This window comes from Temnothorax curvispinosus, unplaced genomic scaffold (assembly GCF_003070985.1).
Source record: "Temnothorax curvispinosus isolate PA1 unplaced genomic scaffold, ASM307098v1 QBEX01002158.1, whole genome shotgun sequence".
Lineage (NCBI taxonomy): Eukaryota > Metazoa > Arthropoda > Insecta > Hymenoptera > Formicidae > Temnothorax > Temnothorax curvispinosus.
The window spans coordinates 79,821-98,919 of record NW_020211938.1 but is presented as its reverse complement, the minus strand read 5'-3'; the positions used below and the strand labels follow the sequence as shown (position 1 = coordinate 98,919).

The 19,099-nt window shown below is 41.9% G+C and overlaps 2 protein-coding genes across 2 annotated transcripts; one reads left to right on the top strand and one right to left on the bottom strand.

Annotated features, from left to right (window-relative positions):
• Positions 1–1,944: 1,944 nt before the first annotated feature.
• LOC112468851 (histone-lysine N-methyltransferase setd3) lies at positions 1,945–17,977 on the bottom strand. Its single transcript, XM_025038222.1, has 7 exons — positions 17,854–17,977; positions 17,066–17,557; positions 16,733–16,856; positions 3,285–3,399; positions 3,070–3,222; positions 2,521–2,844; positions 1,945–2,421 (listed from the first exon to the last, which is right to left on the bottom strand). The coding sequence occupies exons 1-7, from the start codon at positions 17,975–17,977 to the stop codon at positions 2,296–2,298; spliced, it is 1,458 nt and encodes a 485-aa protein (XP_024893990.1). The 3' UTR covers positions 1,945–2,295.
• On the top strand, positions 7,914–16,664 carry LOC112468850. The gene is made up of 2 exons (XM_025038220.1): positions 7,914–9,548; positions 12,911–16,664. Exons 1-2 carry the CDS (start codon positions 9,420–9,422, stop codon positions 15,986–15,988), a joined length of 3,207 nt encoding a protein of 1,068 aa, XP_024893988.1. The 5' UTR covers positions 7,914–9,419; the 3' UTR covers positions 15,989–16,664.
• Positions 17,978–19,099: the final 1,122 nt, after the last annotated feature.

Here is a 19,099-nt window from a genome sequence, read left to right as displayed (position 1 = left end):
AATCTTAGATATTTTATAATGTTATAATTTTTTTATATTCTTAATTATATGTACGTTATATCTTTTATTTTTATTTATAAGATTAAAATTTTGTTTGTAATTTTTTACTTTTTGTTTTGTGTTCCTAAATTTTCCGAACAATGCAAGCCGCTCTCTACGAACCCGAAAATACAGAATAAATACAAATTTGTAATGTAAATACATTTCGCTATCACACGCTCACTTCATGTGTATCACTCGTTCGAAAAATTGCATCGCAGATGCAATGAATTTTCTTACAGTCTGTAAAGGTATATAATACTGATCACATTATAGGTTTAAATCTCATCGTGTATATTACGTATATGTCAAATAATGTATGTTTATGTAACATTTTTTTAATTATTCCTATATTGAAATATATTTAAAAAAGCGATATTCCGAGCTATCAGTCCTGCTGTAGCCTGATCTATAGTCTCGCTACAATTAGCTTCGTTATTTCGTTAATTTTAATTAATTTCTATTCGCGAAATCTGGCGTTCTAAACATCTAATCAGCGTGTGAGAGACGCGCGGTACAGTTCTCGTGACGATTTATACAGTGACATGAGAATTACAAGGCTAAACACGATGGCATTTATAATGTACGATAAAACACAGAAACACCTTGCAGGGTAATTACTAATTACATTCACTCGTTCAAATTCACTCGTGCATCAGGAAATATTTTGCGGCGTATGTAAATCTAATATCGTAGGCCTATGCTATTATAATTTTACAGCAAGAATTTCCACTCTGTTATGTATTCGTTCTGAAAAATAAATGTTTATTAACAATATGCTCTTTCGTATAAATATTATCTTTTTTATGTTATATATCAAAACAGAGCAAGTAAATTCTCGTAGTCATAGATCAGAATCATTGGTCGCGTTCAGCAAACTAAGCCGCTTAATAGCAATCGAACGTGATTGGCTCTTACTTTTAGAACCAACCAATCAACGCAGAGTGTTGACAAGACGAACTCAACAGTTGTGCAACAGTTGTGTCTGCTGAACGCGCCCATTATATCCGTTTATTCTTTATCGATCGGCATTTGATTCGTAAGCAATTTTAGAAAAAACAAATATGGAGAGACTCAAAAATCTCCACTTTACGAAAATAAGAATTAAAATGTTCGCTGAATAGACAAATTATTAAAATCAATTAGTTAGAACTCTCGATAATGAAACAATAAAGATTAATCTGGCTATGAGAGTTAACGCTGTTATTTTTGCGTAATAAATCAATTTATTTAAATCTTCTTACATTTGTCCGAACGTTTCGGCTTCGCATTGAGCCATTATCAGCGGTATAACAATTACAAATTAATGTTCTCACGATCTCCGTTACGCTGTGGGTGAGTGCTTCGGGACTGGAAAGTCGGAAAGGCAATTTCATAACGTGTTGACGTACGGATGGTATGTAATGTCATTTTCTGTGTATTTACAATGCATATTAGTTATAAGTATAATTATTAAGCAAGAAAGGTTATTTCATTCGACTATAATTATTAAGATTCCGAAACAACTCACCAAGTGATCAGGAGAACGCAACGCAAGCGTAATAATTGATATCGTAGTCATTTATGTATTCGTTATTCAGCAATGCAATTAACGTATAAAGTCAGAAAACTGTCATGTTTAATGATCTGCGAGAGACTGCCGCGAAGTGTTCAAAGTCACACGGTGAAACAACATACAGCGAGATGAGTCATTGTTTCAAATAACACAACGGTGAAAAAGGAAAATAAGTAAGTAAATGAGTTGAAGTATGTAAAATATAAATGTAAGAAGAAATCTAAATTGAAAATTATAAAAATATAAATGACTAAAAACATGTAGTGGCAATGGGCATGCGGAGCCGAAACGCTCGAACAAATGTAAGATTTAAATAAATTGATTTATTACGCAAAAATAACCTCGTTAACTCTCATAGCCAGATTAATCTTTATTATACAATTACATTATATATATCAGGTAGGCATACATATATATAATCGTCGACCATTCATATAATTCTCAGTATATTTTACACAATACGTATTTTTCCTATAATTATTACATGCGCACACATCATGAAGAGTTTGCATATTTAACAGACGATAAATGTACGCTTTATTACATATAATTCGTCCACTTTTATACATATATTTTACTTTTATATTTGAAATCGTCGTTCGAAAATATTGTAAAAATAAAGTTGGTTTCTCTCGAGATGCTTTTTAGTCGTAAGTACAAGTACGTGTTCGATATCCTCGCCTAAACCACAGCCGATCGTTTCAAGCCTTTATCCATTGCTCCACGTATTCGAGCGCGCCCGAAAGAATTCTCTTTTCCGTGACCCTCAGTTGAACTGTCATCCTTTTCATCTGTGGCAACGTGGTCTCCAGTAACTCTACATCATCCTGCAAAAAGAAAGGAAATATTCGTGTTGATTAACCGATCGATTGATATAGAGAAGGCAGAATATAGGCAGACGGCGTAACATCAGGCTTCACTTTCACCTTCAATGTTGTCGGATAATTAGCGATTAAAAGCTGCAGCCTGGTCAGCAAAAATTTTCTGACGTTCTCCTCGACGACCGTCTCCAACGCACAGTCCACGTGCTTCAGGTCGAAGACCTTATCCGAGCGTAACCAATGCGTGAGCTCGGCTTTTCGCATACTGAACACTCGCAAGAAGGCTAATAGAGTATCGGAGATGGGTTCCGTACCCGGTTTTAGTAAAAATTCTCCAACTGACGGCAAATCCAGTTTGCTCAACAGTTCTATCCGCTCCTTCTGAAGTGAATCCGCTTTGCTAATACCAAGACGAAGCTTAAAGCCATCCTGTAAATTGCAAGATATCTTTGTAAACGAAGAGAAATTAGCATTGTGAAATTTGTTTTTTTTTTTTTTTTTTTTTTTTACTACAGATTTCTTAAGGTCGATGTTGATCTCTCTTTAGCAAAGATATATAATCGAACATCAGTTGCCTTCACCGTTTTTCACTTTCAACATTAAACTTTTTAGTAAGAGACCAACGTTATCTTTTAAATAAATAAATGTACATACTTGTTCGTTATCCATGCAGACGAAGCCCGAATGCACGAAGAAATCGGAGTTCGTCCTCGGGCCGTAACTTATGAATACTTGCTCCCCTTTCTTGAAGTCCCTCAACGCGTAACATTCGCAGCGATCCGAGGTCGCGTTGAAGTCCGTCGTAATCTGTAATAATGACAGAAAATGCATTGCTCGTCCGCGCTGGGCTCATTATCTCCGTAACTTACCCTTCCGTTCTCGTGATTGCACATGTCCCACATCGGTATTAAAGCGTGTATCATGCGCGAACCATCCGGACTCGGGATCAGATTCTGCCTCGTCATCACCGTGGAAACTGCCCAGCTGAAAAATTCATTCGACGTTATTACCAGCATCTTTATTACACCCATCCCTATATTAAGATTCTTTACGTTCGGCATCCCAGATCTTTCGCTAATGAAAATAATCTGAGCTGAGAACCGCTCGGATTCCCTCGGACTCGAGGAGTGAAATCCGGCTATCAAAAGTCACCGTTACGACGAATGCGTACGTATACTCGCGTCAATCTCCGGAGCGTGAAGCGCTTTCGCTTTCGGGGCGAAATTGAGGAAGAGCAATTGTTAACTCGCCGCGGGCAGACGGCTGCTTTTTGGACACACAAGAACTTGACCCAGAATTGCGGAAATGAACATACAAGAGGATTCATTACCGCAATTCCGACAAAGCGGACTTTCTCTCTCTCTCTCTTTTTCTCTGTCTGGAGAAACGCACGCTTCTCATCGCGTCGCGCGTTCTCCACGAGGAAGACGATCGCGTGTTACTCTCGTTCAAGCGGGATTTCATCGCCATGTGCGTATAATAAAGCGCCTACACCGTCGTCCACTGTGCCGGTTGCGTGATCGAGCTCTTCCTCGTGTAGAACAAATTAATTCCAGTAAACCGTTTCGAGCTAATGACGCTCCAATGTCCACCGAGGATACGACCTACTTCTACGGCTCTTGTTGTTCAACATTTTAAACGATTTAAATTTCGGAAGAAAACCGGATAGTTAATTTCCAATCATCTTGAATCCGTATTAAAAAGTAATCAGAACTATCCTACAAAAAGGTATAATTGCGTCGACTGGCTGTAAAAAACTTTGTGATATGTACATTGTAATTTTTGTACAATTGACGTAATTTAAATTTTTCATAGCATAGTTCTGTTATTTTTTCATATAAACTCACGTATCTTTTCTTAAATATAGGTTTAAATAATGGAAAAAGTTTCTCTTTAATTCAGAAGAGAATTCAATTTGCACAGTTCTACGTATTTTGTCTCGAACTTTATCTTGAAAATATAGATTGTCTAGCAAAGGAGAACGAGATTGATTCGCGAAAAAGTCAATGACCCTGTGCGAAATATTTAGATCCGATTGAGAGATAGGTTCGCAAGAACAGGTTTCTATATGCAATACCGCAAAATAATACGTCATTACTTGGTAAACCGCTGTAATCTATTACGCCGCGCGCGAAAAAATTGCGAGCGAATAATCAATAGACACAGAACAATCGTGTCGCAATAATAGAAATAAAATTTTAGCGAAAAAACAAGCTTTCTTCGTAATAATTATCAGGCATCCTCCGCCACAATATGCCTCAATGCCGGCTCACTTCTTACGATAAAGAGAATAACATTTCACGGTCCGTTGACAGTTCGTTGCATTTATCGGCATTCGAGCCGATTTTATAAATTCGTGTAACTTGTGGGAGTCGCACGAAGCGTGTCTTACATGCAATAAGAAATTGCACGAAGATTACTCGTGCGTTAAAAGCAATGATAGCACGCGCACTCGTGCATCGGGGCGCGAGGCGCGAGCGCGCAGAAAATGAAATTTTCGAAAAAGAATTTGATGAAACCGTGAGATTTCGCTTTTGACACGCTTCATAATTCGATGTTGCAACGAGATCGCAGTTTAGCGCGAAGTTTCGTTTTACACATACATTTTTTTTTCTCCTACACGAAATCATAACAATAATGCAGAAATAATCGAGGCGATAATAGTCAATCCATTGAAGCTCATCTGCACGGAGAACCCTTTCGCTTCCAAAGTCCTACGCTTAAAAATAATTATCGATGTAAACCGTGCGTCGTGAAGAACGTTTCGTTCTTCAACACCTTCGAGACGTTAATCGAGATGCGTTAGACCGGATTTGTCATGAAAGTTCGGATCCGTGTGAAAGTGCGCGAAGCAACGCGGCAACTCTTTACGAGTTCCCTGAGCTCTCGCGGATCGAGATACTTATACGCGAGGCGAGGGATATCGTCGAGAGTAGCGAAGCGCGCGTTCTCTAATATTCTTGCACACGGAGGAAAGGCCCGTTCCGTCGCTGTTTCCTCGACAACGCTCCATTTGCATGCGAGCGAGCGTGCGTGCGTGTGCGTGTTCGCCGCATGCTGCGAAAGCGATCACGCGTATCTTTCGCGGGCTCCGCGCGACAGCGTTCACCAACGTCACGCTGGTAACTGTATCATTAACAATAACGCACCGGTAAGACCGGTGAACGCGATCCATATCGCGCGCAATGTTTCTAGCATTTTCTGACGCTTTTTTTTCGTACTTACTGAACAGACAAACTTTCTGTATCATTCACTTGGTGTTTATTAGTACGATAACTTTGAAATATTTCAAAGCGACGCTATATATTTTATATATATTGAAAATATTATATGTATGCGTAAAGATCTTTCATAAGAATCCTATTTATACTTGTAGGGGAATGACGTATTCGTATCGTTAATATAATTAACTTAAATCAGCTGCTAATAAGTTGATATCTGAGCTAGTGGAGCACGACTACGTCAATGCTGTATAAAGATTAACATATCGATGCGTACAGAAAAGATTGCTCAAATATTGCTCAAGTTTTCATAAGGCGAAATTGACGAGCGCATAAATATATATGTAATAATACGAGCAAAGTCTCTATAATGACGGGTAATATAGTTAACCGGGACAGGAACATTGCGGGAACAGAATTCCCGCGTTAGAAATCTTGAACTGCCAACACAGCGTTTTTGCAGCAGTCATTAATCAACGTACTTGCATACAACGTCTGCGATAGCATTTACATATCAATAGAAAAAGAATCCATTGGAATATAAACTAGGTCACTGGAAACTGAATATCTAATTAAAAAATACGAGTAACCTATATCTAAAATATAACATTTCCTACATTTTCTTAAACGCCTCTCCAGGACAAGCTCCGGACTATCAATTTTGCCGAGAAATCGAACGAAGAGTTTGGATATGCAAATGCAAAGTGTTATATTTTCTTATATCGACACGTTAAATTGGAAAGTATCGCCGATGTTTACGCGCTAGTATCATCCTTGTGGGTTACGAGAACACGGAATTTCATTACGCACGGTAAGCTAAGGCGATCGCTATTATTTCCAGCGTGTCCAAGACCGGTCGGCCGATCGATCGCGGCCCTTCGCCGCGGCACGGCACACGGCACGCTCGCTTATCGCGTAGAAAGTGTACATAGAGAAGAAATCTCACGATCTCCGATTCATCGCGTGACCTTCCCACGTGCGCTCGAGTGTGCATCCAGTGCATCCATCCACGGTGTGCTATTAGTGAAGCCCATATATCAAGCGATTTACAAACTGAAGCTCATTTCCTAAATATCGAGTACCGAGTCTGCATTTAAAATAAAGATCACTGTCCCTCGTAGCTTTAAGGCTTAACTTATTAATTATATTTCTCAACTGTAGTGACATTTTGTGTTGTGGGACTTGAAAAGTTCCAAAAGAGAGACCTATGAAATTGTATGTCAAATTCTATTCAGCGTTATAGATTATCTAAGGCAAACTCTTAAAAAGTTAAGACAATGCAGTCGGCTCCGGTGTCTATCTGAACCACGGCGAATTGCGAAAGAACCGCATCGTCATTATCCTTGTCCTCTCGTCATTGTCATTACGACGTCGTCGCTTCACCGCGCGGTTCATTAGCGTCGAGCCCGCGACAGCCGCTCACATCCACCACCGGGGAAAACCTCGTTAATCCTATTCGGTCGCGTTACGTGTTAACCGCGCAACTATCTCTATCTGCGTGTTATAACTAGCTGCATAATGCGATAATTGATACAAACTTTCCGCGAGAAATAACGGATTCACACGCAAGTTCTTTCGAGAAACAACAAGATTTCGTTGCTGGTCGCGACCAACTAGATTCTTCCCGCGTAACAGTAACCCGCAAGAGTTATGAGAAAGAAGTGTTGTTTGTTACTTTTTAATAATTCGCCGTTTTAAATTCGTGAAAGTACAAAGACGGAAAAATAAACGGTAGACTGAACAAGAGAGATGAATACACAAAGAGAAAATGATAAATGTCACCAACTCAAACGCTGAACTTTTGCCAATATTAAAGGTTTCTTAAAAGTAGGATAATATCATAATTCTCGGGAAATTATCACAAATTTTGCTGGCAAGAGGTATCATTTTAAAGGAGGAGAAAGGAGGAGAAATCACGGCTATTATAAGTATTGTCTACGTAAATTACGCGTAAAAGAATAGTTTGCATAGCCCGTTGTTGCAAACGATCGACACACTTCTCTACTTTGTGCTCACATTTGCTGATCGTAATTTGTAAACGCTGCAATATTTGTTAAATACACGCTGGCAAAACGCGATACCTTATTTTGCCTCACTTCTCCGACCGTACGGGAAATGCCCTTCAACCTTACGTGTAACGATGCAAAATAACGTGGATTCAATAGCGACTGACAAAATAAACGCAGCGCGTGCACGTTATCATATAAAATTAATACCTGCAACTCGCGTAGTTTATTGCTACGCGTCTAAGTATCGCGGAGATATATACGCGAAGAGTCGTATGAAATCCCGCAAGTTTTATCGCAATCGAAGGCTCACGGTGACAGATATACGCACGCGGCATTTGCATTAACAGAGTTCTCGCTTCGGAGTACTTAACGACTTCCTCCTTCTTTCCCACGTGATCGCGCGAAGTCTCAGCAGTCAGCCCAGTCAATCGCGATAAGTAAAACCAATAATTGAGACATCGGCAAGTAAATTAACTGCAGTCTATCGATTCTTAACGGCCACATAACACGCAATTACATTTCTTTATATACCTATAGCGGTTATTTAATCATATACACATATCCTTGCGTCATAATTTTAACGATAGCGTTTTTCTCCTCTCGCAATTATTGCCTATAAGACACGTATTGAATGTTCCATATCAGGTTTCCGTAGCAAGTTTGCGTATCGTCAGAAAAAAATGCAACCTTCGCGATGGTGCTTGTAATATTCCATTTTAACGCTCGATCATTTGATACTCCCGGTTGAATATTCGCCGGAATAGTGCTGAACTTTCTCCAACGTCATCTTTTTCCTTTTTCGCGACGCTCGACGCTGCAATAACGCGCTTCCCAATTTAGGATAGCGAGCGCTCGGCGCTTCCTCGGCCGATCGCGGATATTAACCGATCGAATCGCTCGGCTTGCGGTCCGGCGATTACCGGAATTCATCTCTCCGTGCCGCGATTCAGCTATACGAGGAACATCCCGAGCCTCGAGAGCGGGCGATCGCGAGTATAGCCAGCCGGTAGAGGAGACTCGCGGTGGAAGACTCTTTTACTCCTCTCGAGTTTCACCGGCTTACTTAGGAGCGCGCGCGGAGAAAAGCGACGTCAGTTCGCAGGGGCGATTTGCCGAGGACGCAGACGAGCGGTCTGAGCCCGCGAAAGTTTTACACCCGAGCCGAGAGACACGCGAGAGACGGCTCTCTTTCTCGCGGGATCGAAAATGGAGAACTCGGCGTCCGCCGATCGCGATGTTCTCGCCACGCGGTAACCGAGAGGAAGCTCCTCCGACGCGGGAATAAAAGAAAAACTGACGAAGCGAAAAAGGAAAAGGAGGTGCAAAGAGGAAAGTTACGAGCGGGACAATATTTCTCCAAGTTTGTTTCGTTAAAATCGCATATAACGTTGGTAAACACGAGTGCTACACGATGGATTAGAAACGTCGGTGCAAGCTTGATACACCGGACTGATTAGTAATTACCTTAGTAATTACCTACGCGAAAATAATTACGAAAAGTTAATTACGAGATCGTTCTGTAATTGACTATTTCTGTGCGATCTCTCAATTGATTCGCCGAATTAGAAATTCAGTGCGCGTTTGCCTGATGCATGGTTCTTGAGAGGATCTTAAGTTTGTGCAATCGGAAGAACGCGATCTTCGTTATTCTGTGCGCAATAGTGATTTACGTGCACCTCATCGCGAAGAGCGACGAGACAAGGTGTCATACCGGCGGAAGGGGATCGCGGTGTCGCGAGGACCGGGCATTGAAATTCCTGATCGCCCTGTAACTATGCAGAAGGTCTTCCCCGTGCTCGCGCTCATCGCATTCGCGTGTGACATCTCGCGCGACGTTCTGGTCCACGGTGATCCCGCGAGGAAGCCGGAAGCTGCGGGACGAAACGGCGGCTATGAGTACCAGGTAACCGCGAGAAAAGCATCGTTCTTGCCCGGATGAGCACTGCGACGAAAGTGTGACATTCCTTCGAGTAAATGAGATGTCACGTGCATAGAAATCTCTCATCCGATCGTAAATCGAGAATTCGAACGGAAAAAAATTCATCGAAAAATTAGCCAAAAGATTAATTTTTCGAAATTTTAAATAGAAAAATTATCGAAAAATTTAGCCGAAAGACTGATTTTAAAATAAATTTAATTTAATTCTCAATCCGTGAAAATCAATTACTTTCAAATGTGATAAAAATCGTTCTCGAAATCGTTCTTGAAAATTACATAAAACATTTTCTATTTTATAATAAACATTGCGCATGCAATATTAATTATAAAATGAAAATTTTTTTATGTAATTTTCAAGAACGATTCCGAGAACGATTTTTATCACATTTGAAAGTAATTGATTTTCACGGGTTGAGGATTCCGCCAATTTTAGCGTGAACTTTTTGGGGATTTCATCAATTTTAGCGCGAACTTTCTGGAGTAACGATTCAGACGCGAAAGGGTGAACGACCGTTTTATCCGTCCGCAGAGCCGAAAGTCATACGACTGACGCTTTTAACCGGTCGTGATTTTTCGCAAAAACTGGTAGGTTGCGAAGTTCTGTGACATTTCTACTGACATTCGTCACGCGGTATCTCCCGAATGATTCTAAGCCGAGCACGAATATACGTATATGGACGCATGTCCCGATTGCGAAATAATCGTGACGTTCGCTGGTGACAGGTTCAACCAAGTTCCGCCGTAATTACGTTCGTTAGGCGTCGTTAAACTTGAGCGATTCAAGTTAAGCGTACGGTGTTACGAACCTTTTTAATTCGCGTCTTCGCGTGAATTACAAATTAGAAATACAAATTCGACAGAACGCGCTTTGTAAAGACATTACAGTTTTTATAAATAGTTGGGAAAATTTTAACGAAATTAGTTTCATTGTACTTTTTAGACTATATTAGACATTATTTGCCATAATTTAAATTCTCCTAAATTAATTCTATTCTACCTGACATATTTTTTTCTTTTGCTTGATTTTTCAACAATGCAAATTAGCGAACTTAAAGAGAGTTTTTCCATCTTTTATATCACGCATCTTTCCCTTTAAACATTAAAATCTTTGCAAGTAAGATTCGCTGAAGCGTAAATCGCTGAAACTAGTTTCCGATTCCCCGTGCGTACGAAAATTACCGACACCTCAACATCGAAACGGGCCTCATTCTTCTATCGTTTATAACTTCAGGGAAAATGCACGATTTCCGAGCAGCCTTGTAAATCCGCTTGTATCTCTCCATAACTGCCGTTGTATTCCGCGAAATTGGCTCCGAGATCACTTTCTGCCGGGGTGCTTTTCCTCCCGGAATTTTTCGCCGATGCGTCTGATGGCCGCGAGATCGATGCGCTGCGACGAGAAAACTCGCGCGTAAACCGTGAGAGAAAGAGAAAGCTGGTACCGCGCGCGGAAAGTTCGAGACTTTACGAGCGTTTTGTCGCGTATTTCGCCGTATCCCTGATCTCGGAGCCGAAGGCGAGGACGTGAAGAACCAAATCCAGCATGAAATCCGGCCTTCGAGATAGAAAGAGAAAGAGAAACGGAAAACGCTCGTTTAATAGTTAAAAGCGCTTGCTCGGGGCAAATTCTCTCTTTAGAATTGGAGAAAACGTACAATTATAAATTTAACAGCTCACATTGTGGAAGGTAAAAATATAGATTCGCGTGATACACGCTGGAGCGCCAGCGCTAAAAAAAAAGTTTGTGACAAATCCGAAAAGATCGTCGGCTCGCAAGCGAAATACAACGGAGCGTCGCGTTAAATTACTCTCCCGCGAGTTCCGTCACTCACGAGAGAGTAATTGCGAATAATTTCCCACGTGGTTCGCGAATATATACGAGAATGGACCGTGGAAAATGGGTACGCGCGCGCGTGATTTTTTTTTGCGGCGAGAAAGCGAAGTGAAAATCATCCGCGAAAGCACGGAACTTTGTATTAATGAAGTTACGAAATGTTTTAATATAACGCTAATGAGGCGATTGAGCTAACGCCCGCGCTTATGAAACGCCACAATGATTGCTCGCCTATATTCGATCCGTTTTCGTCTAATGCACGAATACTTTAATAGCGTAATGGAACATTTCGATAATGAGGAGATACCATTGTGCGAAATAATCTTAATTTATTAGATCTCTAATATAATTATAAATATATTAAATAAGAAAAAATATATATTAATGGGCAAGTGTGTCAATTAAAATTCATACGTCAATTATTTTACCCATTGTAAGCAAATAATAATCCAAATTGCTGTACAACAATTTCAATGGCGAATTAATTTGGCTGTAACAAGATTGTCTCTGCGAAACGAGGACGGAAAAAGCATCTTCGAGCGAAGAATCGCGCGCGCGGCTCTCTATTTCGCACATTCTCACGCGCGCGCGTCCGGCTTGCGAAAGTAAAAGCGAGAAATCGCCAAATCTCCTTTCAGCGTGAAGAAGATCCTGACGAATAATCGGGAGATACGATGCGCAAGATCCAGTGCTCGCGACGCGTGCTTCCGCGGCGCGCTGTCAGCTCGCGAAACACGGTTTTTCAACGAAATTTATGGCAAACGTAAAAAGTATCCCGAAACTAACGGTCGGCGGACGTCCTTTTAATCTAGAAACTTTCGCGAACGGCACATCGAGGACGCGAGTAAATCATTGAAAGTTGACTCTTCCTCCGATCCTCCGAGTGGACTCTAAATGTTAGTACAAGCTGCGCGAGCGCGTGATTCGATTAAAAAATATAATCTTTCCGGTGGAAAATCGGTACGCCATTTATGTAAACGTTCCGTGTAGATATTTGTAATGCGTTACAAACACCTCAATACTTTCTATCGTTATGGTCGTTGGCCTTTACCGTCGCTCACAATCGTATGCCTCGTTTAACAACGATTTCCCGCGTGACTTATGACGAATCGCAATTTGCCAAAGTTTAATTTTATCCTTGCGTGCAATTTGAATAAGTGGTAAATATCCCAGCTAATTTGTTCCCATAACATTCATGAAGAAACAAATTGATTTCTCGAACGTGATCGTTAAACATTATTATCAGGAAACTTGTTCTGAAATAGGAAACAATATTTGCTCTGCGGAATATTTAAAATTACTTAAAATTACTAAGATCAAAAAATAAAATAATAATAATCTTGACTAGATGATATCGTAAAACCGCATTTCAATATTAAAATATTTTCTCGACCATGTTTCGCACAATTTTGTGCAAGATGTTTATATGCATTTAATTAAGATTCATTAAAAACTTGTTATTATAGATTTTAAGAAACTGTTTATTCTTTCAGACGGAACCACGTGGGCAATTCGACGACGCGGAAGTGCCGCAGAGTACCGTGGAAAATCGCGAGCGATCGAGCGAGTCTCCTGTAGGCAAATGGAGAAGCAACGGCGAGGCTCTCGAGCCGAAGTGGCGCGACGGCGACTCCGTACCTCTGCTACCGTTCTCTCATTACCGGTCCTACACGAGGGACGAGGTCGAGGATGCTGAGCAGGAGGACGTACCGGAGACGAGTCGCCGACCGTTCAAGTATCATTACGCGATCGATCAACCGGATCGTCCTCGAGGGAGTCCGGGCAGACGATTTCCGCCTCCGGACGCCTACGACCACGAAGCCACGTACCGAGGTCGGGACTACGAGAATCCCGATGAAGATCATCCGCGCAAGAGACGTCGTCCGTTGAAGAATCTGCAGGGTCCGACGTTCTACGAGGAAACGATCGACGGCGCGGCGAGCAACGACGGGAAACGCGGTCGTAACGTCGTCGACGGTTCGTTGAACGATCGGGAAGTTACCTGGAGGTATCGCGAGGCTTTCCAGGCACGTCCCAACGAGTACGAGCAGGAGTTCAGCGACGAGGAGTACCTGAGGCCTCGCCCGAGGAAGAGGCGACCACCGCAGAATTACGAGTTCGCTCTGGCGAACGAGGCATCCTCTAACGACGGGGACGAGGAGTCGAGAAATTCCCCTCGGCAATCGCCAAAGGTTGACGAGACTCTCCCGACGGAATCGTCCGACCAAGAGCGAGAGAAAGCGCTCGAGTTAAAGTCTCTTCTAAAGATGCAGCAGGAGGAGGGTTCGAGCCTGTCGGAGATATTGCAGCGTAAAAATCTGACCCTGAGCGATCTCCTGAAGGGAAAGGCCGACGTCATCAACGCCCTGAAATCGAGAATCACCGACGAATCCGACGAATACATCGAGGAGATGTCGAGGGTGATGTCCGACTCGCTGATGAAACTCGCCGCGACGGTAACACCACCCTGGGGCTCCACGCAATCGTCCGCGACGTTCGAAAGTACCACGATAAAAATCACGACTTCGGATACGATCCCGGAGAGCTCGGTATCCCAGATGACGGCCGTCACGGATGAAACCAAGAGTCTCGAGATTTCCGCGAACGACAAGAGTCGCGAAGAATCGGAAGATGCCGAGAAGATGACGCAATCCGCGCACGATTCCCCGTGGCTGAGAGCTCCCACGACCCCCCTGACACTCTCGACCATCACCACGTCGACATCGCCGCCGCCGATCGCGGTGAATTCCGCGGAGTACTTTCTGAACGACGACGGCAACGCGGAATCGACGAGCGACCGCGCGACGAGGCTCGAGAGTCTCGACGAGGACGAGATCATGGAGTTCTCGGACTTCACGGATTTCAAGAAGGGAAAGAGTCAGGCGGCGCCGGTTTGGTCGAGCCCGCCGAGCGAGAGGATCGACTCGCAGCAAGCGCTTCCTCGCGACACCGAGTCCACTTTGAGCATCGAGCAGATTCTCAATCCCACGGAGCGGACGAAGCCGGCGGAAGGTCGTGAGAACAATCAGGATGACGACATCGGCGGTAATAATGATAGAAAAACGGCGCGGGATAACGGTCAATCAGTTCCTATCGGCGTGCCTACCGCGGAGGATTACAACACGTTCGTCGATGCCGAGTATCAGAATGATGCCCCGAAGATGCTTCAAGACGGAAAACAAAGTACGATAAAGGATCACTCGAGTGAAACTGACGCTGTTGTGGATCAGGTTGAGAAGAAAGAAATCGCGAATCCGATGACTGATGATAGAAAGGAACCATATGACAGAAATCACTCGACCGAGTATCGTCAGGTGACCCAATCGCCAGGAGAAAGAACCCGTGATCGCGCGTTGGAGAATCATCGGGATACGGGACGCTACGAGGAGGTCATCTCCGAGATCGAGCCGGAGGCGCGAGCGGAGATCTTCGAGCTGTTCGCGTCCGGTTCAGCCGGCAAGCGACTGGAACGTCTTCTCAAGTCGAGGAACATGAGCGTGGAGGAGCTGATTGCTCTACGTCAAAGGGGCTCCAGCAAGGTCCACTTGACGGAAGTGTCGCAACTGAAGATGTCCAATCCGAAGAACCATCAAACTTTGGAAACCTCCAATATAAACAACGGAGAAATGATCGTACCACTCCCGCCCACAAGCAACTCTAACAAACATTTCAACGAAGATAAGATCTCAGAAAAAGAAGACGCGAAGCAAGAAGAAACGATAAATCAATTCAAAGACATCATGAGCTACTTACACAATCCGTTCTTCGACAAAGACGTGGAGAACATGTCGATGTCGAGACTGTTGGATCTCGTCGAGCGCGACAGAAACGTGCCAGGAGAAACGACGTACCCAGAAAATGATACGCTGAATGCCGATGAGCGTACCGATGAGCAGGAGAATTCTCGTCGGACGCTGCAGATCGTCGACTTGCTGACAACATTCGGTTCTCTACCTTTCGCAAAGGATGTGCAGCGGCAGTTCAAAACTGAAATCGATAATAACGAACATGAACTAAAAGTGAAGCTTCCGGTAGACAACGATAACGCGAGTGTAGTGGTGATCGATGAGGAGAAGACTCTACGATCGGATAACTCCACCGAATTCCACGCCGGGTACGTCGAAGAGATCGTGAAGGAGGAGCCGAACGTTATCGATATAAAAACGGCGGTGTATGGCGAAACGGTGAGCAACACGAATGACGGAGACGAAAAGAAAACTCTGTCGAAGGTGAAGCCGAGCATAATAGCGAGCGGTGCGATATTAGGCGTGACGATCGTCGTGTTCCTGGCGATCTTCATCGTGTGCCGGATTCGGCAGAAGCAGAGATACACGTACAGAAACACGTTCTCCCGCGCAGTGTTCCAGGGCCCGGTTATGGCGGCGAGGAAGCTGTCGAATTCCAGCAGCTTGAACGCCGTGATGGTGAACGTCGTCGCCACGTCGACGACCAAGAGGCCCGAGAGAACCGAGACGCAGGAGGCCGTGGAGGATTTCGACAAGAGCGATATGGACAACGACTCGTTAGACGCAAATGATAGTTGGGAGACGATACCCGATTACGCGAAGTAACTCGTTGCCGGCACACGTGCACGATTAGTCTGTTAGTTCGGTGTAGAAGATTCGTATATCAGCCTTGTTTATTAAGTACAACTTGAAACACAAACTTAATTTTTCGTTTTAATTTCATAGTAATATTTACTTTGAACAAAATTATTACCATGAATTTTTTTATATTGTTTGTCTATTAAAAAAATTTTAAATCTTATTTTCGTAACATATATATTATTTAAAACAAAAGATTAATTGAGACGTGTAAACCTTTTGCGCCAATCTAATAGAAAACTGCCAGTATTTTCGCATATACTTATCAAAGTCAAGGATGAGTTATACTTCGAAGGCTGATTGAATGTCTTTAGAGGAGAGAACTACTTTGATCGTTAAGTTACTTGTCGAGTTATCTTACTGACAATGAGAAGAAAGTAAACCAGTTCCATAGTATGTATATATGTACTTCTCTAAATTACAATCAACCGATACAAAATTACGATAAAAGTGCAATTAAAATACGTAGTTAAATTATTCTCTAAATAAGATTTTTTAATCACATCTGAGAATCTTTACTATATAAAACTGCTAAACTATTTTGCTGAACTTCCACGCATAGAATAAGATGTATTTATTTATAGGTTTATATATATATCTATATTGTAAGAGTTAAATTTTATATATAAAATTGTAAATTTTATTCACAAGTTTTGATCGATTTGTGATTACCCTTATTTAAAATTATTATAAATCGCTCTAATTACTTACCAATATCTTTCGTAAGTGAAAACATCTCTGAGTATCGCTGAGACGGCATTGTTGGTATTTTGAAACACTTTGTTAAAGTAGGAATACTGCCTCGCGATGTTTCGACATTGTTTCAATGCAGCCTCTATAAAAATTAAGAATATGAAAACTAAGGACTATAAATTACGAACTACAGACTATACTAAAGACTGCAATATAAACCTATTACTGGTATGAGATTAATATTATCTTTTACATGTCTGTCAAGTATAGACCGATGCACGAATGAATGTAAACTCATCTTTTGGATAAAATAATGTAAAATAAGGTTTGTAAAAACAAATTTTTACATACCTAACGTGGGACTGCCTTTCAATTCAATCATATCGTTAGTCTTCATGTACAAAACTGTATTATAACTGCTCGGAAGCATATCGAGATAAGGCTTCCACTTGGAGTTCTCCTTGTGTCTCTCTATGAGTAGCGCTATGGCCAGTGCCACTTGCGGCATGTGCTGCACCAGCGGATCATTTTGCAGAACGGTCAATTCCGACGCTGCGGTATACGTGCTGAAGATGAGTGCTCTGGGTACCTCCAAGATCAATTGATTCTCAGCGAAGTCGGTCTCCGCCTTCAGTCCCAGATCGTATCCTGGAAATTCGGCGATGCTCAAGCCCTCCACCCTCGCCCCATTCTCCGTCAGCCAATTTATGAATTGTCCAATCCCCTGGGATCGCTGGGACGATTCCGTCTTCATCTCCTCCAGACGTTTAACCTTCAGCAGAACTTCTGATATATCCAAGTAGTTGTTCCATGACTGCGTCACATACGCTGGATTGCTGCTCACTGCAAACGCACGAAAATAGCATGTAAAAACAAATAATTCTCTCAGCGATAACTATAGAATAGACTCCAACAGTCAGATATGTGAAAGCAGAGTGTGTAATATCATAAAAAATATATATTAAAAAACTCTTGACACGTATTCATTCAATCTCTTCTAGTTTTAAACTTTTCATTCGTTTATTCATTACCACAAACGTCATAATTACAGCAGAAATCGCTTTTGTGGGAAATGCAAGAATTTATCTCTGACGTGCCGAGAGATGTCGAGAAAGAATTTGACGTGCGGGAATACTCACGATGAAAGAGTTTCTCGCACAGGACATTGAGCTCGTTCCTCTTCGCCGCGGATATGTGCCGCTGTTGCGGTGACGGGCCCGGTTGTTTACCCCTGGACGATGCATGAGCCTTCTTCCTGCCCATTTTTGTCTACTATCTCACGGCGCTCTCGTGGCTCCCCTTCGCATTCAGATGCATTATAATGCGTAACGCGCGGCGCCTACGACCACCAGCGAGAATAAACAGTTTTCGCCGCAACGAAAATAGCACGTACGGACGGTCTGCGTGCAACGCGGGTGTCGTAACATACAACGCGCGACATAACCTCCAAGCGCGATCCCGTCGGCTCGCCACGCCGCGTCTATTGATTTTCCAATTTCTGCCAGGGGTCACCTACTTTCGCGGCTACTTCCCGGCTGGATCGCCCTCGATCATTCGCGTCCCGTCTGAGCCGGGATAATTTCGGAATACCATCGGGTATATCGGGACGATACGAATTTTGATGCCTTCGCTGCAAATCGGCGCGCCAAAAATTCACGATTATACAACAATAAACTTTAATCGACGTATATGCGAAAAATTAATTCGATCATGCAATTTCTAAACACGTTTCCTACGCTTCGCGACTTTGATATGTTTGTCAATTCAAACAAGATTCGATTATTAATATAAATATATCGATTTGTAAGTAAAAATCAGACGGAATTTTCTTTTCATATTGTGATCTTTCGTTTTGTTTATCTTGTGTTCATGAATTTATGTATATGTATATTTATATACATATATATAAATGTTATTTAAATGGAGCATTTTTTATTGTACTAAATTTTATATATATTTTTTACATCGTCTTTATAAAAAGTATATATATATATATACCTATATATATATATATTTAAATGTGTATATATTATGTATACATGTATGTAGGTATATAGTATTCATATAGTTACATACATACATATTTTAATATATATATTAATATATATATAAGAGAAAGAACAAATTTTTCTTAAATTTTCATAATCATCCAAAGTTTACAAATCATTAATGTAACAACTATCTTTTTGTTAACTGTGAACATGGATAAATTGTAAATACAACACGTCACATAATACGATGAAACATATTCGAATAACTGAATTTTCGCGCTGCAAAGCAAAAAATTTACAAGATATTCAAGACATAAACAAATATATATATATGATACAACAAAATGCATATTTTTTGTACGTTATTTTTAGAATTGAAATGGGTTCATCTTAG

Bases quoted from the DNA above. Each gene is read 5' to 3' on its own strand.
- LOC112468850 (XM_025038220.1), top strand. From the start codon at position 9,420: ATGCAGAAGGTCTTCCCCGTGCTCGCGCTCATCGCATTCGCGTGTGAC. The intron at 9,549-12,910 runs GTAACCGCGAGA...TTATTCTTTCAG, and splicing joins ACGGCGGCTATGAGTACCAG to ACGGAACCACGTGGGCAATT.
- LOC112468851 (XM_025038222.1), bottom strand. From the start codon at position 17,977: ATGGGCAGGAAGAAGGCTCATGCATCGTCCAGGGGTAAACAACCGGGC. The intron at 2,845-3,069 runs GTATGTACATTT...TGCAATTTACAG, and splicing joins TCTGCATGGATAACGAACAA to GATGGCTTTAAGCTTCGTCT. The intron at 2,422-2,520 runs GTGAAAGTGAAG...TTCTTTTTGCAG, and splicing joins ATTATCCGACAACATTGAAG to GATGATGTAGAGTTACTGGA.